This window comes from Pelophylax lessonae (genome assembly GCF_965119305.1).
Source record: "Pelophylax lessonae genome assembly, chromosome: 13".
Taxonomy (NCBI): domain Eukaryota; kingdom Metazoa; phylum Chordata; class Amphibia; order Anura; family Ranidae; genus Pelophylax; species Pelophylax lessonae.
The window spans coordinates 21487249-21511788 of record NC_138780.1 but is presented as its reverse complement, the minus strand read 5'-3'; the positions used below and the strand labels follow the sequence as shown (position 1 = coordinate 21511788).

General features: G+C 44.1%; 1 protein-coding gene across 3 annotated transcripts in view; it reads left to right on the top strand.

Annotated features, from left to right (window-relative positions):
* PLEKHO1 (pleckstrin homology domain containing O1) overlaps nucleotides 1-24540 on the top strand; it is a 97111-nt gene that overhangs the window by 4424 nt on the left and 68147 nt on the right. For 2 of the 3 annotated variants that reach the window (XM_082275181.1, XM_082275180.1), the window contains exon 2: nucleotides 19077-19223. In XM_082275181.1, the coding sequence (XP_082131307.1) occupies nucleotides 19077-19223 (147 nt within the window). Of the gene's footprint in view, nucleotides 1-11476; nucleotides 11741-19076; nucleotides 19224-24540 lie in introns of those variants that run through there. The other variant, XM_082275182.1, reaches the window with a different exon arrangement.

Sequence of the window (24540 nt, the reverse complement as noted above, 5' to 3'; positions counted from 1 at the left end):
CCCCCCTCTCTCTTTCCCCCCTCTCTCTTTCCCCCCTCTCTCTTTCCCCCCTCTCTCTTTCCCCCCTCTCTCTCCTTCCCCCCTCTCTCTCTTTCCCCCCTCTCTCCTTCTCTCTCTCGTTCTCTCCTTCTCTCTCTCTCTCCTTCTCCTTCTCTCTCTCCTTCTCCTTCTCTCCTTCTCTCTCTCTCCTTCTCTCTCTCTCTCTCCTTCTCTCCTTCTCTCTCTCTCTCCTTCTCTCTCTCTCTCCTCTCTCTCTCTCTCTCTCTCCTTCTCTCTCTCTCTCTCTCTCCTTCTCTCTCTCTCTCTCCTTCTCTCTCTCTCCTTCTCTCTCTCTCCTTCTCTTGTTCTCTCTTTGTCTTGTTCTCTCTCTCTCATTCTCTCTCTCCCTCTCTATCTCTCTCTCTCTCTCGTCTCTCTCTCTCTCTCTCTCTCTCCCTCTCGTTTTCTTGTTCTCTCTCTCTCTCGTTCTCTCTCTCTCTCTCTCTCGTTCTCTCTCTTTCGTTCGCTCTCTTTCGTTCTCTCTCTCTCTTGTTCTCTCTCTCTCTTGTTCTCTCTCTCTCTTGTTCTCTCTCTCTCTTGTTCTCTCTATTTCTCGTTCTCTCGTTCTCTCTCTCTCGTTCTCTCTTGTTCTCTCTCTCTCTCTCCAGCCATCCCTTATCCATTTCTTCTCATTCTATGTATCTCCTCTGATATTTAGGTAAAGCTCAGTCCACACATTATGTTACAATCTGATTGTACAATCTCCTTTAGCTCTTCCAACAACTATGTATTACAACAGCCTGTCTGGTTGGATACAGATTGATTGGATAGTTTAAGTATCTTTTCATGTTATTTGGTGTTGGTAAATCTAAAGTTGATCATACAAAGATTGTATGGTCAGATTGTATGCCTAGAGCTCAACACACGATACAAATATACTGTACAATCACCGTTAGATCTACCAACAACTGTTTGGATCCAGATTCATTGGATAGTTTAGGTAGGTCCTCATATTACATAGTTATGGTAGGCTCAGATTGTAATGTGTATGGTGAGCCTAAGTGTGTTGATCTTCCAATCTGCGGTATCTGTTTTACACAGCATTATCTGTTGGTAGATGGTTCTAGAGTTATATCCATATTCGAATTAATGGGTTTTCCACTGGCAATATTTTAAATATCTTTTGATATGACCAAGCATTGTGTCTCCCCGTCATCGTTTAATCTGTGCTGGAAGCTGATTGGTTGTTCTGGCAGCACAGGCATTCTATCAGTACTCCATTGCCGGATTACATGGATCATTGCACAGTCATCAGTCAGATTTACAAATATATCTGTAGGCATTGGTAGATTGCTAGCTCCTCAGAGCAGTCTCCCCAGATGGAGATTTTTGATTGGCTAGTTCCTTCCACTCAGAGCCCCCCATGGCTTACTCTTTTTACTGGTGCTTTTTTAAGACTTCTGCTTTATAAGAGTTTCTACTTGAAACTCCTTGAGGCTAAGAGATCGCTGGGCTTGTGTTTCACACCTATAATAATGAGGGACCCCACTGTTTGAGATTTCATTGGCACTATGGAGAATGCAGGAGGAGGAGCTGGGAACCCAAATCTCCGAAGGGGGCTTTGAAAGACTGCAAACCGTGGAAGGAAATTTCCCATTAACTGGGATAAAAAAACAAAGGCTGGTATGACATGTAGCCTACAGGGCTCCACTGAATTTAATGGCTTCCATGACACCACATTTGGCCACAAGGAGAGAAATGGAATATCCAGTACATCCGGGTATCGGGATCATGTCACTGATTAATCTTACTTCCATCTGGCAGCACTGGTGTTTGGCTGCAGGCAATCCAGTGCCATCACAATAGTACTTGGCAATGGAATAATGTTAATGGTGGCCCACCAGCCGCTCATTTTTTCCTTCCCTTTGCTAACATGACACCACATTTGGCCACAAAAGTAATTCCCAGTACATCCGGGTATGGGGATCATGTAACGTATTAATCTTACTCCCACCTGGCAGCGCTGGTGACTGGCCGCAGGCAATCCAGTGCCATCACAATAGTACTTGGCAATGGAATAATGTTACTGGTGGCCCACCAGCCACCCATTTTTTCCTTCCCTTTGCTTCCATGACAATATTTGGCCACAAAAGTAATACCCAGTACATCTGGGTATCGGGATCATGTCACTGAATAATCTTACTTCCACCTGGCAGCGCTGGTGTTTGGCCGCAGGCAATCCAGTGCCATCACAATAGTACTTGGCAATAGGACAATGTAAATGGTGGCCCACCAGCCGCTCATTTTTTTCCTTCCCTTTGCTTTATTAACACCACGTTTGGCCACAAAAGTAATTCCCAGTACATCCGGGTATGGGGATCATGTATCTCATTAATCTTACTCCCACCTAACAGCGCTGGGGATAGGCCATAGGCAATCCAGTGCCATCACAATAGTACTTGACAATAGGACAATGTTAATGGTAGCCCACCAGCCGCTCATTTTTTCCTTCCCTTTGCTTCCATAACACCACATTTGGCCACAAAAGTAATTCCCAGTACATCCGGGTATGGGGATCATGTCATTGATTAATCTTGCTTCCACCTGGCAGCACTGGTGTTTGGCCGTAGGCAATCCAGTGCCATTACAATAGTACTTGGCAGTGGAATAATTTTAATGGTGGCCCACTGGCCGCTCATTTTTTCCTTCCCTTTGCTAACATGACACCACATTTGGCCACAAAAGTAATTCCCAGTACATCCGGGTATGGGGATCATGTAACGTATTAATCTTACTCCCACCTGGCAGCGCTGGTGACTGGCCGCAGGCAATCCAGTGCCATCACAATAGTACTTGGCAATGGAATAATGTTACTGGTGGCCCACCAGCCACCCATTTTTTCCTTCCCTTTGCTTCCATGACACCACATTTGGCCACAAAAGTAATACCCAGTACATCCGGGTATCGGGATCATGTCACTGATTAATCTTACTTCCACCTGGCAGCACTGGTGTTTGGCCGCAGGCAATCCAGTGCCATCACAATAGTACTTGGCAAAAGGACAATGTAAATGGTGGCCCACCAGCCGCTCATTTTTTTCCTTCCCTTTGCTTTATTAACACCACATTTGGCCACAAAAGTAATTCCCAGTACATCCGGGTATGGGGATCATGTATCTCATTAATCTTACTCCCACCTAACAGCGCTGGGGATAGGCCATAGGCAATCCAGTGCCATCACAATAGTACTTGACAATAGGACAATGTTAATGGTAGCCCACCAGCCGCTCATTTTTTCCTTCCCTTTGCTTCCATAACACCACATTTGGCCACAAAAGTAATTCCCAGTACATCCATGTATGGGGATCATGTCGCTCATTAATCTTACTCCCACCTGGCAGCGCTGGTGATTGGCCGCAGGCAATCCAGTGCCATCACAATAGTACTTGGCAATGGAATAATGTTAATGGTGACCCACCAGCCGCTCTTTTTTTCCTTCCATTTGCTTCCATGACACCACATTTGGCCACAAAAGTAATACCCAGTACATCCGGGTATGGGGATCATGTATCTCATTAATCTTACTTCCACCTCGCAGTGCTGGTGTTTGGCCGCAGGCAATCCAGTGCCATCACAATAATACTGGGCAATAGAATAATGTTAATTGTAGCCCACCAGCCGCTCAATTGTGCCTTTTCTTTGCTTCCATGACACCACATTTGGCCACAAAAGTAATACCCAGTACATCCGGGTATGGGGATCCTGTCACTCATTAATCTTACTTCCACTTGGTAGTGCTGGTGTTTGGCCACAAGCAATCTGGTGCCATCACAATAGTACATGCCAATAGGATAATGTGAATGGTAGCCCACCAGTCACTCAATTGTGCCTTTTCTTTGCTTCCTTGACACTACATTTGGTCACAAAAGTAATATCCAGTACACCTGGGTATGGGAGATCATGTTGCTTTATAATCGAATCTTACTCCCATCTGGCAGCGCTGGTGATTGGCTGCAGGCAATCCAGTGCCATCACAATAGTACTCGGCAATGGAATAATGTTAATGGTGGCCCACCAGCCGCTCATTTTTTCCTTCCCTTTGCTTCCATGACAATATTTGGCCACAAAAGTAATACCCAGTACATCCGTGTATGGGGATCATGTCCTATTGCAAGTGCAATGTGTGTAAATGTGTCTCAGGGCAAGGCTCCGGCACACATGAAGGGGAAACACAACGTTTTCTTTATTTAGCAAAAAAAAAAAATTGCAACACAATATAACGCATGTCAGTGCATAACACCATGGTCATGCTAAAGCTGTGGCGTGAGCGGGCCCTTAAAGTTTTTTTCATTAGAAAGCAGCCACATCCCCTGCTAGCATGCTGCAGAATGGGAAATTTAGTTTTCATTGTGGAGTCAGTGGTCTCTCTTCCGAGGTCCGACATGTCCACTGCTAAGTCTGACCTATATCTCTACAAACAGCAGGGGCATGAGCTTTGCTGACTGGGAAGCTCTAAGTTTTGGCTTACCAGGGAGCATGTTGGACGAGTCTCTAGAGGAACCATTGTTTCCAGAGAGAGCTAGGGTCATTCTCTGCAGCATGCTGGCATTCAGACTTTTCTACTCAGGATGTAGCTGCTTTTCTAAGAAAACAAGAAGTGTAAGGCTTTTCACACCTTTTGTTTGATGCAACTGGAATGTATGTAGTTAAATTGAACTAGAGGTTTAGTTGGGCTTCCTCAGTGGTTGAACAGGATGAAAGGGGAGCGAAATGCAGCTGCTGAGTGCAATAAATGAACCTGTTGCTTTGGCCTGCATGGGCAAAGGACAGGTTGACGTTAAGATAATCAAATGGTCCTACTCAATTTCCGGATGAGTAAATAAAACACCATGAATCGCTGACCTGTTCCGATACACACTGCTGGAGGTTCGTTAAAATCTTAGGGGAGCTGTAGCATAGCCTTTCTCAACTAGGGTTCAGTGGAACCAAAAATGCCTCGTTTCCACTGAGTGGTACGGCACGGTTCGGTTCAGTACGGTACGGTTCGGAACGGTACACATTGCGTTTCCACTGCCAATAGTACCCTTTCATGATAGACGTGGTGTAGCAGGAAAGCTGTGATAGACGATTCTCTGTCAACCAATCAATTCTGCAGAGTGTAGCTCCACGAAACTAAAGGGTACCAAAAAAGTGGTACGGTACGGTACAGTTCGGAATTAGGGTACCATTCATAATGCAAACGGCATAAATAGCGTACCGTACCGAACCGAACCATACCAGAAAGCTCAGTGGAAACGAGCCATTAAGGTTCCTCTAAAGTAGCCTTTCTCAACCAGGATTTCTCTGGCATAGCCTTTTTCAACTAAGGTTACTCTAAAGTAGTCTTTCTCAAATAGGGTTCAGTGGAACCTTAGGGTTCCTCTAAAGTAGCCTTTCTCAACCAGGATTTCCCTAGCATAGCCTTTTTCAACGTATCCCCAATAGTTTGTATCGGAACAGCTCAGCGCTTCATGGTGTTGTGTGGCTTTTGGTCATTTTTACGATGGAAATCTGATTGAGATCTCTCGGAGCAGGGGTCTTCAAACTTTCCAAACAAATGGCCAGTTTACTGTCCTTCAGAGTTAAAAGGAGCCGGACTGTGGCCTGTGGGGGTAGAAAAGGTGCTGATGTCAGTGGGAAAAAAATCCCACATCATTTGTTTTAGTGGGAGTAATTGTGCCCCATCATTGGTGTCGGTGGGAGTAATTGGGCCCCATCATTGGTGTCATTGGGAGGAATAGTGCTCCATCATTGGTGTCTTTGGGAAGAAAAATGCCTCATCATTGGTGTCTTTGGGAAGAATAATGCCCCATCATTGGTGTCTTTGGCTCATCATTGGTGTCTTTGGGAAATATAATGTCCCATCATTGGTGTCTTTGGGAGGAATAGTTCCTCATCGTTGGTGTCTTTGGGAAGAAAAATGCCTCATCATTGGTGTCTTTGGGAAGAATAATGCCCCATCATTGGTGTCTTTGGGAGGAATAGTTCCTCATCGTTGGTGTCTTTGGGAAGAATAATGCCCCATCATTGGTGTCTTTGGGAAGAATTAAGCCCCATCATTGGTGTCTTTGGGAGGAATAGTGCCCCATCATTGGTGTCTTTGGGAGGAATAGTTCCTCATCGTTGGTGTCTTTGGGAAGAATAATGCCCCATTGTTGGTGTCTTTGGGAGGAATCGTGCCCCATCGTTGGTGTCTTTGGGAGGAATAGTGCCCCATCGTTGGTGTCTTTGGGAGGAATAGTGCCCCATCGTTGGTGTCTTTGGGAGGAATAGTGCCCCATTGTTGGTGTCTTTGGGAGGAATAGTGCCCCATTGTTGGTGTCTTTGGGAGGAATAGTGCCCCATTGTTGGTGTCTTTGGGAGGAATAGTGCCCCATCGTTGGTGTCTTTGGGAGGAATAGTGCCCCATTGTTGGTGTCGGGGGGGGGGGGGGGATTATGCCCCATTGTTGATATTCTTCGATGAAACAGTGCCCCAAGGGGCGGATAAAATCAAGCAAGGGCTGCATCTGGCCCCCAGGCCACAGTTTGGAGACGCTACAAAAAAAGACACCACACAATCCTCCTTCGCTTGATGTTCGACCCCAAAGAGGTTCTACGCTTTGCCCTCCGTCCAGGCTAAATCGGATAAATGCCGCCTTGCTGCCCCCACAAGACTAGGGATGTCTGGGTAACTAAAATTAAGAAATAAACAGGGGGGGGCACTTCAGAAAATCTCTCTTCAAACGGGCCTAATGCTTGCATCTTCCATGACCTTATGCTGACCACAAACATGCAAATTTCAAAGACAGTGGTCTCCAAACTGTGATTAAGAAATAAACAGAGGGCACACCGGCCTAGTGCATTATCCTCAATGCAAAAAGCTTTTATTTTATATGAAAGATACTCCCAAACCAATGCTTGATAAAGGCATATCACATCGAAGTGGTTGTAGTGCTCACAGTTTTACATCATGGATGAAAAGTCCACAGAAACTGGCTGAAACGTTTCGAGGTCCTGTCTCTTCCTCAGAGCCACTCTGAGAAAAAGGGAGGACCTTGAAACGCGTCAGCCAGTTTCTGTGGACTTTTTCATCCATGATGTGATACTGTGGGCACTACAGCCACTTCAATGTGATATGCCTTTATCAAGCATTGGTTTGGGAGTATCTTTCATATAAAATAAAAGCTTTTTACATTGAGGATAATGCACTAGGCCGGTGCGCCCTCTGTTTATTTCTTAATCACAGTTCGGAGACCACTGTCTTAGAAATCTGCATGTTTGTGGTCAGTGTAAGTTCATGGAAGATACAAGCATTAGGCCCGTTTGAAGGGAGATTTTCTGAAGAGCTTGAAAAGCTCCCCATTAATAACTAAAGCCTCCAATCGCCAGAGGTGTTTGTTATCACTCTGTAGGAGAGGTATCAACCATAACCGTGAGCAATCCTGGAAATCGAGAGCAGCGTTGCCTTTTATAGACTGTCTTGTACTTTGCTTTGTGTACCTGTATTGTAGTTAAATATATTGATAAAGAGATAATGAGCTTCATTTATCAATGTGCCTGAGGAAAGAATTGTTTCAAAGAGGCCTAGAGCAACCAATCAGATCCAAGCTTCTCCCTCTAGCCACCAAGCCCATTGGAGGCCTGGTAGAAGGCTGCTGATTCTAAATCAGACACTCTGGGGTTTATTTACTAAAGCTAGAGAGGGCAAAATGAGTCACAATTCTGCAGAGAAACCAATCGGCTTCTAACTTCAGCTTGTTTAATTAAGCTTTAGCAATAAAACCTGGAAGCTGATTGGTTTCTCTGCAGAATTGTGTCTAATTTTGCCCCCTCTAGCTTTAGTAAATAAACCCCTCTGAGTGCAGCGCAAGGGCAGTTGGTACAGGAACCCATTTCATCCAATCAGAAATGATCTCTGAAGCTGTCCACTCACAATACAATCTGTTGTATTTTCACATATAGACCACACATCGAGTAATACATATGAAGTTTATTGGTGATTGTAAGATTAATGCACACAGACAGATTTTGATTGATGCCGATTGCGTAAAACTATTCAGTCATTATACAAGTGTTACAGCCTGCTTAGATCTGTAGCACTGCCCCCTTGAGGACTGCTGGATAACACACTTTCGGGTCCCCCTGGGTTACCGTTAGCAACACTGTCATTCACAATTTAACACCTTACTACTTGGCTCAGTCAACGATCAGTCTAGGGGTATATAGTTGTATTTGGTGTTTTGATTTTAAATAGGGATGGGAGAAGGGAATAGTGGGATACTCCAAATTAACTATTTACAAGATACGGGGACTCTTATCTGATGATGCAACCAGGCTGCTGATTCACCCTGCCACTAGGTCAGTGATGGCGAACCTTGGCACCCCAGATGTTTTGGAACTACATTTCCCATGATGCTCAACTACATTGCAGAGTTCATGAGCATCATGGGAAATATAGTTCCAAAACATCTGGGGTGCCAAGGTTCGCCATCACTGCACTAGGTGAATGTAGATTAAGTCTCTATCCAAAAGACTTGATGAATTAATTCTCTTCAGGATACTCTCCTAGTATCCCCTTTCACTTGCCACACTGACACCCATCCTCTGACTATCCTACTCCGGGGTGGCCCCCCTCAGGTCAGGCCCCTAGACACGATCCCTTGTATTCACGATACTTATTTTCGAGGGTCTCCAGCGTCTTTCCCCCTCTAGTCAGTTATCCTGGACATCTGGGTTCAGTTCCGTTACTTTGAGCCCCAGGCCGACCGCCTGCGACCACGTGCCACCGCTACAGAGGAGGAGGCAGCCGCCACCCTCCCTCCGGGACTCTGCTCACCAGCCAAAGACCCCGCAGCACATGTGCTCCTGGCTTTTATACAGTATCCCAGAATGCACGAGACAGTCTCCACCAATCACCAGAACTGTATCAAAGCCTATGTATCCATTGGTCAGGTTTCCTCCAACTGTCCAATATGCCTCCCTATTGAACCAGTGTGAAACACTCTCTAGACCAGGGGTCTTCAAACTATGGCCCTCCAGTTGTTCAGGAACTACAATTCCCATCATGCCAAGTCATGTCTGTGAATGTCAGAGTTTTACAATGCCTCATGGGATGTGTAGTTCTGCAACAGCTGGAGGGCCGTAGTTTGAGGACCCCTGCTCTAGACCCAATGAATCACACACTGAGCAGACCTAACTCGCAGATCCTGCTCTCTGGTGACAGAAAGCAATAGATTTGCCTGCTGCTCCTCTGATAGGCAGACAGAGCCAAAAACAATACTCTCCCACCAGCACCTACCCAGGAGGGTGCTTCAGATCTTTAAAAGTATTTCCCGCCATGTCCTTTAAATGGTAAATACGACCACCACTTATCACGATTGAGCTACCAAAGTGAACGACGTGATTGTAAGGTGTGTGGCCATCTTAACCACTTTACAACCGGAGGATTTTGCTGTCTTCCGTCCAGGCCACTTTTTGCGATTCGGCGCTGTGCGACTTCAACTGACAATTGCGCGGTCGTGCGACGCCGTACCCAAACGAAATTTACGTCCTTTTTTTCCCACAAACAGAGCTTTCTTTTGGTGGTATTTGATCACCTGTGCGATTTTTACTTTTTGCGCTATAAACAAAAAAAGAGCGTTTATTTTGAAAAAATAACAATATTTTTCACATTTTTTTATATGAAATTCCCCCCAAAAAAGATGTAAAAACCAATTTTTTTAAAAGTTTTTGGCCAATTTGTTTTATGCTACATATGTTTGGTAAAAAAAATCGCAATAAGCGTATTTTGATTGGTTTGCGCAAAAGTTATTGCGTTTACTAACAAAGGGAAAGATTTCTGTCATTTTTGGTGTTTTTTTTTTAACGCGTAATGGCGGCGATCTGCGATTTTTTTTGCGGGACTGCGACATTGCGGCGGACAGACCGGACCCCTGACTGACATTTTTGACACTTTTGGGGGTACCAGTGACATTACTGCAGTAATCAGTGCTATATATATGCACTGTTACTGTAAAAATGACACTGGCAGGGAAGGGGTTAATTTTATTGGAGAGGGAGGGGTTAATGTATGCCTGGTGCTTACTGACGTGTAGGGGGGGAGGTGACTGAGTGATTCATGGACAGATCGGATGTCCAGCTATGCTGAACAGTCCGATCTGTCACTCCCTGTCACTATGGAGATCCGCCCGCTGTGTTTACACACAGCGGGCGGATCTCCAGACTCGATCCCCGACGATCGGGTAAGAGCAGCGGCGATCGCCGCTGCTCCTCCCCTGGCCCGACTCCCGCTGTGAATGAAAACAGCGGGAGCGAGCCTCCGGCGGCGCGCAAGCGCCGCCCAGAAGGGGAGGAGTCCAGTCACGTTAATACTACGTGACTGGACGGGAACGAGCCACTCTGCCGCAGTAGTATTACTGTGAGCGGTAGTAGAGTGGTTAACCACTTAAGCCCCGGAAGATTTTACCCCCTTCCTGACCAGGCCCTATTTTGTGATTTGGCACTGCGTGATTTTAATGGACAATTGCGTGGTCGTGCGATGCTGTACCCAAATGAAATTGACGTTCTTTTTTTCCCCACAAACAGAGCTTTCTTTTGGTGGTATTTGATCACCTGTGCAATTTTTACTTTTTGCGCTATAAACAAAAAAATAGCGACAATTTTGAAAAAATAACAATATTTTTCAAATTTTTTATATGAAATTCCCCAAAAAAAATGTAAAAATCTAAATTTTTTAACATTTTTGGCCAATTTGCTTTCTGCTACATATGTTTGGTAAAAAAAATCGCAATAAGCGTATTTTGATTGGTTTGCGCAAAAGTTATTGCGTTTACTAACTAAGGGAAAGATTTCTGTCATTTTTGGTGTTTTTTTTAACGAGTAATGGCGTTGATCTGCGTTTTTTTTTTTTGCGGGACTGCAACATTGCGGTGGACAGATCGGACCCTTGACTGACATTTTTGACACTTTTGGGGGTACCAGTGACATTACTACAGTAATCAGTGCTATACATATGCACTGTTACTGTAAAAATTACACTGGCAGGGAAGGGGTTAACTTTATTGGAGAGGCAGGGGTTAAATGTGTCCCTAGGGGCGTGTTTCTAACTGTAAAGGGGCGTGGCTTTTCGTGTAACCACAGAGATATACGATCCTACATAGCAGGATCGTATTATCTCTGCAGTTACACAGGGGAGAAAGACAGGCGGCTTTGTTTACATTTGCCGCCTGCCTTTCTCCCTCTGCACCGGACGATCGCGAGTGACCGGCGGACATCAGGCCCGCCGGTCACAAGCGCGGACTTGTTAGGGAACGAGCAGGGGCGGGAACGCGCCTCCAGCGGCGCACGCTCGCATCCTAGAGGCTCACAGGCTAGTGACGTAGTCCTACGTCACTTTGCCTGTACGGGGCTGACCGCCGCAGTAAATATTCGTGCGGCGGTCGGCAAGCGGTTAAAAACCTCCTAATAAGGAATTGCCAGGCAAATAAGACTGATTCTGCACAGCATAAGGCAACTGCTCCAACGCTGCTAGAGCTACCTAAACAAAATTAAGGTACCGCAATGGGGCACATGTGCGTCCCACCATGCAGTGCTTCTTACCTGATGGAACATCAGACCCAAATAAATGGCAGGGGCTCATGTTTCTAGTCCATTTAATTTACTGACTTTGAGAAAGTGTTTTTTTTTTTGTTGTTGTAGGATCTTCAGCAGCACCAGACTGGGGCAAAGGGTGGTGATGTCAAGGTACAGTAATAGTCTTAAATGGCTTGGCATCAGATTATTACAATTCCCTTTAAATTGTTAATAACTTAAGAAGGCTTCATGAATAAATTCCAAGCATGTCATACAGCAGCTGGATATTGTTTCAAGAAAACATTTACAAACCAAAAGACGTCCATGAGCTGCAGTTAGGTGAATACCTAGGCCAGGCTTTCTAAATCAGGGCTTTCTGCGGTAGGATTCGGGAGGATTCATCTATTGGGAGTAACACGGACTTGCCCCAGTTTATAGCAAAGCCAAAGAACGAGCCAAAGATTTCTATCCTAGCAGAAGAGCCAAAGATGTCCTAGCTGGCAGAAGAGACCTCCATTCATAAAAACATGGGAAAAAGAGATAGGATCACAAAATAAGTGAGATTGAAGTAAAAAATTATGCTGAGAGCCGTGTACTGTTATGCGAAAGATATAAACACCATCGAAAAGAATTATAAAAGTACCGTATATTAAGATGGTACATAACACCGGTAAAAGCGAAAAAAACACCACCCAGAGAAATCAGAATTATGCTGGAGGTGCTGTAATGTACGGAATATAATGTATTATATATATATATATATATATATATATATTATATCTGTTGGGACTGTCCTAAGATTCGTTAGTATTAGCAGAAGGTGCAACAATATACTAGGGAAATTACAAGAGAGCACCTTCTGGATGACCCATGGACGTGTTTATTTCATAAAATCGATAAACCTCATAGGCAGTATAGAAACACGTTAGTTCCATGTTTGATAAACGCGGCAAAAGGGGCATTTCGGTTTTCTTGCAAACCTGGTCTGTTAGTGTGCCCTGAGGACCGGGGTTGAGAAACACTCCTCTAGAGCAGCCCTTCTCAGCTAGGGTTCCTCTCGAGCAGCCCTTCTCAGCTAGGGTTCCTCTCGAGCAGCCCTTCTCAGCTAGGGTTCCTCTCGAGCAGCCCTTCTCAGCTAGGGTTGCTCTCGAGCAGCCCTTCTCAGCTAGGGTTCCTCTTGAGCAGCCCTTCTCAGCTAGGGTTCCTCTCAAGCAGCCCTTCTCAGCTAGGGTTCTTGAGCAGCCCTTCTCAGCTAGGGTTCCTCTCGAGCAGCCCTTCTCAGCTAGGGTTCCTCTCGAGCAGCCCTTCTCAGCTAGGGTTCCTCTTGAGCAGCCCTTCTCAGCTAGGGTTCCTCTCGAGCAGCCCTTCTCAGCTAGGGTTCCTCTCGAGCAGCCCTTCCCAGCTAGGGTTCCTCTCGAGCAGCTCTTCCCAGCTAGGGTTCCTCTCGAGCAGCCCTTCTCAGCTAGGGTTCCTCTCAAGCAGCCCTTCTCAGCTAGGGTTCCTCTCGAGCAGCCCTTCTCAGCTAGGGTTCCTCTCGAGCAGCCCTTCTCATCTAGGGTTCCTCTCGAGCAGCCCTTCTCAGCTAGGGTTCCTCTCGAGCAGCCCTTCTCAGCTAGGGTTCCTCTCGAGCAGCCCTTCTCAGCTAGGGTTCCTCTCAAGCAGCCTTTCTCAGCTATGGTTCCTATAGAGATGCCTTTCTTAGCAAGGCTTCCGTGGAACCCTAAGGTTCCTCTAGAGCAGCCTTTCTCAACTAGGTTTCCTCTAGAGCAGCCTTTCTAGACTAGAGTTCCTCTACTGTAGCCCTTCTTAATAATGGTTCCTCTAGAGCTGCCTTTCTTAACAATGGTTTCTCTAGAGCAGCCTTTTTCAACCTGAGGTGCCTCGAGGCTTCTTCAGGGGTGCCTTGGCAAAATGCCTAAAAATGTATCAAAAATTGTATATAAGCCAGCAGGTAGATGAAGCCTGCCTTTTAGTTACACAAAGCCACAGGTTTTCATTATCCACCATTACGACTTTCTAGACACTGGCATCCTAACAACCAATGATGTCATCAGTTGATAAGGAGAATGTCTGTTGCCACCACAGCATTCTTGTTTGACTATCCTCTGCCCCCTCACTCAGCACTGGGGTCACATTAGGTGACTGATGGAGAGAAATTGAGGGAGAAGGGAAACATTGGAATACTAGTCAGTACCAGTGTGCAAAAGTGTATTTTCTTTGGAAGAATAAAACACCTCTAATGTTGGGTGTCCTACATGTGTGGATGTTGATGCATTATGTAAAACTATTAGAATAGTTTTTTTACATTTTAGAATGGGGTACCTCAAGACTATCCATAATTTTAAAGGGTGCCTTGACTGAAAAAAGGTTGAGAAACACTGCCAAAGAGTAGCCTTTCTCAACTAAGGTTCTGTGGAACCCTATTGTTCCTCTAGAGCAGCCTTTCTCAACTAAATTTCCTCTAGTGTAGCCCTTCTTAACAATGGTTCCTCTAGAGCTGCCTTTCTCAACTAGGGTTCTGTGGAACCCTAGGGTTCCTCTAGAGCTGTCTTTCTCAACTAGAGTTCCTCTAGTGTAGCCTTTCTTAACACTAGTCCCTCTAGAGCAGCCTTTCTCAACTAGGGTTCTGTGGAACCGTAGGATTCCTCTAGAGCAGCCTTTCTCAACTAGGGTTCCTCTAGTGTAGCCTTTCTTAACACTAGTCCCTCTAGAGCTACCTTTCTCAACTAGGGTTCTGTGAAACCCTAGGGTTCCTCTAGAGCTGTCTTTCTCAACTAGAGTTCCTCTAGTGTAGCCTTTCTAAACAATAGTCCCTCTAGAGCTGCCTTTCTCAACTAGGGTTCTGTGGAACCCTAGGGTTCCTCTAGAGCAGCCTTTCTCAACTAGAGTTCCTCTAGTGTAGCCTTTCTTAACACTAGTCCCTCTAGAGCAGCCTTTCTCAACAAGGGTTCTGTGGAACCGTAGGATTCCTCTAGAGCAGCCTTTCTCAACTAGGGTTCTGTGGAACCCTAGGGTTCCTCTAGAGCTGCCTTTCTCAACTAGATTTCCTCTAGTGTAGCCTTTCTTAACAATAGTCCCTCTAGAGCTGCCTTTCTCAACTAGGGTTCCTCTAGAGCAGCCTTTCTCAACTAGAGTTCCTCTAGTGTAGCCCTTCTTAACGATGGTTCCTCTAGAGCTGCCTTTCTCAACTAGGGTTCTATGGAACCCTGGGGTTCCTCTAGAGCAGCCTTTCTCAACTAGGGTTCTATGGAACCCTGTGGTTCCTCTAGAACAACCTTTCTTAACTAGGGTTCCTCTAGAGCAGCCTTTCTCAAATGGAGTTCCTCTAGTCTAGCTCTTTTTAACAATAGTCCCTCTAGGGCAGCCTTTCCCAGCTAGGGTTCCTCTAGAGCAGCCTTTTTCTACTAGGGTTCCTCAAGAAGTTGCCAAGAGCTGCGCAGAGACCAGGATTTACATAATCGTGCCACTTCTGAGCTAACATCTCAGTCTAGGAAGTAAATGCTGATGCTGGGGGCATTAAAGCAGTAGTAAACCGCAGCAAAAATAATTGGGCTCCAGGCAGTTTATGTCATAATGTGCTAGTATGTATTGCATACTAGCATATTATGATAGACTTACCTGAATGCGAAGCCCCCCAGCGGCACATTGTCACCACTGAAGGCGTTTCCATCTTCACCCGGTCTTCCTTCTGGGTTTGCTTGGCTTAGTGGCCGAGCCGCGATGACGTCACTCCCGTGCATGCGCATAGAAGTCTCGGGCATGGCATGGGTATGGTACTGGTGACATCACCAGCTTGCAGCTAAAGTAAATATCTCCTAAACGGTGCAGGTAAAAATCATACAAGGGAGTTTACTCTCACTTTAACAATTATGGCACCATCCTTCTACAAGGAAAAACAGATGAAGGCATTCTTCGGGGGACTACTGTAATCTCTGAGATAGGTAATAAATACCTGGAGCGTTACGCTGAAACATTACTTAGCCTGAATGCATCTATCATGCAAAACCTAAATCTGAACCTTTGTCCACTAGCTGTAGTAAAATATTCTACCTAATGAGCTTCCTCCACTACCACATCACTGCTTTTGCCCCTACCGAGGATCCCTTCTAGTGGAATTAAATGGTAGCAGATGGTTCTGAGTATTTTCAGAAGTGCATTGGCTATTTTATCTCTCGTTGGCACGTATTATTCCTTTGCCTTTAAAGAAAAAAGCTTGATACTTCCATCGTTCAGATGCATCTTTTAAAAAATATTGTAACAATCAAATTATTGCACAATTTGTACAGAGAGGACGGCATAATTGTCCTGCGTTTATTACTCCACACAACAGAATTTACATAGGAAAGGCTTCTGTATTTGCATGCACTTTGATGGCCATGAAGGATGACACACGGCGTGCCGGAGCTGTCCTCGCCGGTTTATTGAAGTTAATAATTTGTAATTAGGACAAGGGATCCCTGTGGATGTTGGAGCCAGGCCCTGGCGTATGTACCGTATAGAGAGAGAGTATGGCTTTGCTACAGGCGGTATGCTCATGCTTCTAGGAAATCCAGATTCTCTCTTGACACACCTGGATCTTTCAGTACTCGGGTTTTTCTGTTGGGTGGTCTGGAGAAGGAACTGTTCAGAATCAGATTCTGGCTTGAATTCTCCAACTGTTGTTATCCGGGGTGGGGTAATAAGGACAGTTCTTCCCATAGAACCCAGATCTGAATGTTTTGCTAAATCCTAATAGGATTGTACAATGTAACATGAGGACCAGACTAAAAGAATTCATTCAATTTATATCCAAAGCAGTGGTGGTGCACCGAATGAAAATTTCGGTACTGAACCCGAAAATTCAGGATGCCCTTTACCGAAATGGACAGTTTTTCTATCTATCTATCTATCTATCTATCTATCTATCTATCTATCTATCTATCTATCTATCTATCTATCTATCTATCTATCTATCTATCTATCTCTAATCTCTATCTCTCTATATCTCTCTAATCTCTATCTCTCTATATCTCTCTAATCTCTATCTCTCTCTTTCTCTCTAATCTCTATCTCTCTAATCTCTATCTCTCTCTTTCTCTCTAATCTCTATCTCTCTCTTTCTCTCTAATCTCTATCTCTCTCTTTCTCTCTAATCTCTATCTCTCTCTCTCTCTAATCTCTATCTCTCTCTAATCTCTATCTCTCTCTAATCTCTATCTCTCTCTAATCTCTATCTCTCTCTTTCTCTCTAATCTCTATCTCTCTAATCTCTATCTCTCTCTCTCTAATCTCTATCTCTCTCTCTCTAATCTCTATCTCTCTCTTTATCTCTAATCTCTATCTCTCTAGTCTCTATCTCTCTCTCTCTAATCTCTATCTCTCTCTTTCTCTCTAATCTCTATCTCTCTCTTTCTCTCTAATCTCTATCTCTCTCTTTCTCTCTAATCTCTATCTCTCTCTTTCTCTCTAATCTCTATCTCTCTCTAATCTCTATCTCTCTAATCTCTATCTCTCTCTCTAATCTCTATCTCTCTCTATCTCTCTAATCTCTATCTCTCTCTATCTCTCTAATCTCTATCTCTCTCTTTCTCTCTAATCTCTATCTCTCTCTATCTCTCTAATCTCTATCTCTCTAATCTCTATCTATCTCTTTCTATCTATCTCTATCTCTCTAATCTCTATCTCTCTAATCTCATCTCTATCTATCTATCTATCTATCTATCTATCTATCTATCTATCTATCTATCTATCTATCTATCTATCTATCTATCTATCTATGTGTGTGTGTATATATATATATATATATATATATATATATATATATATATATATATATATATATATAATGTAATTGTGTTGTATTAAACCTTTTAATTAATAAATTAATATGAGCAATTTAAATGAATATGAATTTATTTTCGGCCATTATTGGCACCGATAACCTTATTTTCAACCGAAAATCATTGGCACCTTTTTTTTTTCTATCGCTGATAACCCTATTTTTGGCTGATAATTTTCAGTGGCCGATAAATTGGTACATCCCTACAATGCAGGCACCTGCACAAGTTGTTGGTAGATCTAATGGCTCCATCATAATGCACATAAAAACACACGTGCATTGAAGCATATTGAAATGCATTTTTTATCATGTTGCTCTGTGTTTCAGGCCAGTTTCACAACTATCCATGTCCACTATTGTCCATTTTTTTTATAAATATTTTTTTATTGTACATTTTTGCACGTTCACATGCATTTCCATTATGTGTTACAATGGGAGGCAGTTTATTTTTGATGAGTTAATTCGCATTTTTATAAATGTTTTTGGTTTGGCCGACCAGGATTGATTTTCTGCAGTGACCTCAGTGTTGTGGACTTCAGAAGGATTTACTTCCAGGCCACGCATGAAAATGCAATAAAACGCACTATTTGCATGTTTTCACGCATTGCCATAGACTTGTATGGGCCTCACAGCGCAGGAAAATGCTTATCAAAATGGACAAGCCTTCTTTTTGAAATTGCAACACAACGCAGTGGTGCATAGATGTTAACAGCCTAGTTGGGTTACATGGTTACATATCGACTGTTTTGTTTTGTATTCCAAGATTTGAATGGGACTTTACTGTGCATTGAACTGCATTTTGTAGGCCACTTCAAGGGTCAAAATTCTATTTTTTTTTTTTTTGTATCATGATAAGGTTGTTGCATTGATGTGCATTGCCATGTGTTGCACTGCATAGACAAACAGACCTGCTGCCTATTTATGCTGGGCACATAGAGAACAATTGTTTTCTGAGTGTCCTTGCCTTGAGCTATAGTGATCAATGCAGCGCAATCCACCGGGTGTGAATGAGTCGTAAAGGAACTTGTGCAATGCAATTGTTTCTAGAAGTTGACTATAGAGTTTACAATCCCAATTGTGAGGGCAATTTTTCAGTGTGACAATAACTGAGCCCTCTCCGACGCATTTCGCCACTGTTTGCTTGCTCACATGGATAGGGGAAGTCCTCTATCCTTGTGAGCGAGCCAGCAGCGGCGAAACGCGTCCAGGAAAGTTTGTTCCTGGTGGAGACATCAATGTATGCAGTCTTTTTTTGACACAATAAACACAAAGCTACATTTTGGAGTTATATTTTTTTACTTTAGACTGAGTGGAGACGGGCTGTGGTAGCCAGCATCCCGGTTGTCCATCTGGGATGGAGGAAGCAAATCTGGAGCGGAGCCATAGGTTTGTTTTTACTGAGCCCTGTAGAAGGTTTACAGTTGCAAGGCCCTCGTTGGACACTGTTTTGCAGGGAAACCGTGCGTGAGCTCACAGTTGTCAGACTTCCAAGTGACCTTTCACCCAGCATTAAGGGTTCAGCAATGGCAGCCTCCTTGTTTCCCCATGACAGGTCCACTTTAATGCAATACTTTTATATAAACATGCTTTGTTGCCTTTTTGCACATGTGTGTGATTGCACATGTGGCATGAACCATCGCCTTGAAAAATTCACCCGGGCTTAACTCACCTGTCTGCTTTTCTTTCTAGGGCCCCCTGGATGGGAACCAACCGCCCAGCCAGCCGGATAAAGTGGGCTGGATTCGGAAGTTCTGTGGGAAAGGGATTTTCCGAGAGATCTGGAAAAACCGCTATGTGGTCATCAGGGGTGACCAGCTGTACATGTCCGAAAAAGAGGTAGGTCCCATGGGTTGTCTAAAGACGAACGCTGAGCAAGCACGTACATGATAAAGAAAGGTTTGACCACTAAGCGCTTCATCATGGTGGATTAAGATGCATTGTGGCACACATTAACTTGTTACGTTAAGGCAGCGAATGGGCTGCCAACGCACCTCAAAAGATAAAAGAAAAAATACAGTGCACTGTAACTCATAGTATATGTGTTATGGTGCGCTGCGGTGTGTGGGGTTGCATTTTGAGGGCCATTTACAATGAATTGCACCACATTGTACATAGACCAGGTAATGTTACCTTGTGGCAACAAACGTTGGCAAAGCTGAATGGGCCCTACATGTTTGATCACAAGGTCAGGCTGGGTCAGACATTGCCAACTCATGCATGATGATAAGAGGCCACACACAATAAACATTGGCCTTTTAGATTGCTAGCTCTTCTGGAAAGGCTTTTTTCATGCTAGTTAATAAAACACATGAAATATCTTTTTTAATTTTGTTTTTGTTTTGTTTAATCTTACATTACTCTTGAACATGTTGGTGATCTAAGGATGATTGTGATGATGATGATGATGCATGGTAATGATGATGGTGGATGATGATGATGGTGGTGGATGATGATGATGGTGGTGGATGATGATGATGGTGGTGGATGATGATGATGATGGTGGTGGATGATGATGATGGTGGATGATCATGATGATGGTGGTGGATGATGATGATGGTGGTGGATGATGATGATGGTGGATGATGATGGTGGATGATGATGATGGTGGATGATGATGATGATGGTGGTGGATGATGATGATGGTGGTGGAAGATGATGATGGTGGTGGATGATGATGATGATGATGGTGGTGGATGATGATGGTGGTGGATGATGATGATGGTGGTGGAAGATGATGATGGTGGTGGATGATGATGATGATAGTGGATGATGATGATGATGATGGTGGATGATGATGATGGTGGTGGAAGATGATGGTGGTGGATGATGATGATGGTGGATGGATGATGATGATGATGATGGTGGATGATGATGATGATGATGATGGTGGATGATGATGATGATGGTGGTGGATGATGATCATGATGATGGTGGTGGATGATGATGATGGTGGATGATGATGATGGTGGATGGTGATGGTGGTGGATGATGATGGTGGTGGTGGATGATGATGGTGGTGGTGGATGATGATGGTGGTGGATGATGATGATGGTGGTGGATGATGATGATGGTGGTGGATGATGATGATGATGATGGTGGATGATGATGATGATGATGATGATGATGGTGGTGGATGATGATGGTGGATGATAAGGATGATGGTGGATGATGGTGGTGGATGATGATGATGGATGGATGATGATGATGATGGTGGTGGATGATGATGGTGGTGGATGATGATGATGGTGGTGGATGATGATGATGATGGTGGTGGATGATGATGATGACGGTGGTGGATGATGATGATGACGGTGGTGGATGATGATGATGACGGTGGTGGTGGATGATGACGGTGGTGGTGGATGATGACGGTGGTGGTGGATGATGATGATGATGGTGGATGATGGTGGATGATGATGGCGGTGGATGATAATGATTAATATAGTAAATATGATTATGTAAAGTGCAGAGATGCACAGCTGCTGCCTATACTAATGAATGGCTGTATGCAGGTTTACACCACTACATGCATAAAGATGTATGCCTGTACTCCTATAATTGTCCATAGACATTGTTTCTTATGGTAAGCCCTGGGTGTTTCTAGATTCCTGAAATGCGTTGGATTCCTCTTTTTAATTTTCATTTTGACTCTATACCGGAATAAAGTTGTGTCTGGACTATTATTATATGACCTTATATTGGCGGGTTTGCTGGTCCATTCTGGCGGTGGTAGGACCTACACAAAGCTGGCATTTTTCTTTGCGCATTGTGTTCAGCTGTTGACAATGTTATTTTTTTTGGTCTGTATTAATATTGCAGTATTAAGACTTACACATGTGGGATAGTTTTGTGCATTTAGTTTTGAGATGGTTACATTCTATATTATGGTTGGAGATGCTGTTTTGGGAAGCGGTGATATTCTAGGTAGGTTTTTATCTGCTTGTTTAGTAGGTTGCATGATGGAAGGGAAGAGGGAAATCCAAGGCGGGTTTCAGGGTAATGTGGATAATGTTCCAAGTTTATTCCGAAAGTGGCAAAAGCCTAGTTCTCCAAACAGATGTATTCTGGAAACAGATTGACTGTTATAGGTGTCTTATTTTTTATTTTTTTTAAGCTGGATTCATATCTTTTCATGTGAGTTTTCATTTCAATTTGTCATGCATTCGCAACAATCATTCACTTTTATTCCGATGCCATCAACGGGGGCCCCACGATGCATTAGAAAACAGATCGCGCACCTCACGTCGTCATATAACAATGGCTTACCCGTGCACATGCACTGCAGTGTGAGCATTAAAACGCATAGAGTCGCCTAAAGAGAGCCTGTCAATAACCTAAAAGGTGCAGGTCAAAGGACAGAAAATTCAAGAGTTGGAAATGCTTACCTACAGTGTTTTAACTTTCCATAAATTATTATTTTTTCTCTGTGTCCCATTGTAGAGATTTCCCTTCACTTCCTGTCCCAGAAACACCACAGGAAGTGAGTGTAAATACTTCCAAACTAAGGAAAAATCCCCTTTAGACAGGTGCCAATGGAACAGGTGGAGGATTGGAAAGATTGGATTGGACGATTTCCCTCTATTCGTGTTCTGGGGACATCTGTAAAATTTTGATTTCCCATCACTTTCTGTACTGGTGACAATGATCATGGGGACAAATGGAGAGGGTATACCTCGCCAATGGGGGCACAGATGACAATAACACCTGATAGAGGTTTCTCTTTAACACCCCACCATGGAGAGTTGGGGAGACCAACAATAGCTGTGGTTCCCCTGATAACACTGGAAGCCACTTGATGGCCAAATCGGCATTAACCTCAGTACAGGAACTACAAACATAATTGTCTATCTAGGGCCCCATATTCTACTATCTGCCAGCTTGGGATACTGGGGAAATGGACCTTCCACTGCAGAGGGAAGTGGTCTATATTCTGTTCATTTGATAGCCATTGTTCCCCTAATAACACTGGTAGCCATCAGCCACTTGATAGCCAGATTGGCACCAGTCAGAATACAAGAACTACTAAAATACAGTTTTTTCCAGCGTATAAGACGACTGGGCGTATAAGACGACTGGGCGTATAAGACGACTGGGCATATAAGACGACTGGGCATATAAGACGACTGGGCGTATAAGACGACCCCCCTAATTTTCAAGTTAAAACCTAGGTTTTGGGCTATAGTCACCGTATAAGACTACCCCCCTTCCGAAGCAAGGCAACACCTTTGAAAAACATCAGCTTTCTCACAGGTCTCCAAGGTACCCTAGTACTGTAATACATGTAATCTCTCATAATATCTCCAAGGTACCCTAAGTATTACCAGTAGATGTAATCTAAAGACGCTGGCTGTGCGGGAATCCTGTACCGGTATACCGTATGTAACGTGGCTTCGGTTACGTACAGTATACCGCGCTGAGCCAATCACAGTGAGCGATGTATTCTATTATTGAATGCAAAGCCTGCATGGATTGGCAGCGTGAGAGAGGCAGGCTGATGTTACTCCGCTAATCCGAGCAGGCTTTGCATTCAATAATAGAATACATCGCTCTCCCTGATTGGCTCAGCGCGGTACACTGTATGTAGCCGAAGCTACGGTACATACGGTATACCGGTACAGGATTCTCACACAGCCAGCGTCTTGAGAGATTACATCTACCGGTAATACTTATACTTAGGTTACCTTGGAGATATTATACTCGTATAAGACGACCCCCCGTTTTTGGGGGATTTTTTTGGGGTTCAAAAGTAGTCTTATACGCCAGAAAATACAGTAATTGCCTCTTTAGGGTCCCAGAATTATTCTCCCACTTTTGACCAACAAATGGGACCAGGGAATTGACCGAGGGAGCCAGTCTATAGTCTGTTCCGTTGATAGACATGGTTCCCCCTATTATAACACTCAACACCATCGGCAACTTGATGACCAGGTATGTAACAGCCCTAATACAGGAACTACTAATGTAATTGCCTATCTAGGGCCCCATAAATATTCTCCTACTAGTATCAACCAACATGAGATACTAGGGGAAAAGCCTTTCCACACTACCAGTGGAAACCAGTCTGTAGTCTGTCCCGTTGATAGTCATGGTTCCCTCGATAAAACTGAAAGCCATCAGCCACTTGATGACCATGTTGGTACCAGCCCTTATACAGAAACTACTACTGTATTTGCCTGTGTAGGACCACATGAATATTTTCCTACTATCAACCAACATGAGATACTAGGGGAATAGACCTACCACACTATTGATGGAGTCGGTCTATACTCTGTCCTGTTGATAGTCATGTTCCCTTGGTAACACTGAAAGCCATCAACCACTTGATGACCGTGTTGGTACCAGTCCTAATACAGGAACTACTGATGTAATTGACTAGCTAGGACCCCAGAATTATACTCCTACTATTGAACAATATGAGATACTAGGGGAAAAGACCTACCACACTATCGAGGGAGCCAGTCTGTAGTCTGTCCCTTTGATAGCCATGGTTCCCCTAATAACACTGAAAACCATCAGCAACTTGATGGCAGAGTTGGCACCAACCCTAATGTGCAAAATACTAATGTATTTCCCTATTTATGGCCCCAGAATTATGTCCTACTACCAACTAACACAACAAGATACTAGTGAAATGGACCTACCACACTACTGATGGAACTGGTCTTTAGTCTGTCCCGTCCCGTTGATAGACATGGTTCCCCCCAATAAGACTGAAGGCCATAAGCTACTTGATGACCAGGTTGGTACCAGCCCTAATACATGAACTACTAATGTAATTGCCTATCTAGGCCCCCAGAATTATTCCCATATCATTCATCATGAAATACTAGGGAAATAGACTTACCACACTACTGAGGGAGCCAGTCTATGGTCTGTCCTGTTGTTAGTCATGGTTCCCTCTGATAACACTGAAAGCCATCATCCACTTGATGACCAGGTTGGTACCAGCCCCAATACAAGAACCACTATTGTAATTGCCTTTCTAGGACCCCAAAGTTATTTTCTACTATCAACCAATATGAGATACTATGGGATTAGACCTATTACACTACCGAGGGAGCCAGTCTATAGTCTGTCCCTATGATTGCCATGGTTCCCCTAAGAACACTGGAAGCCATTAGCAACTTGATGGCAGGGTTGGCAGTGGCACCAA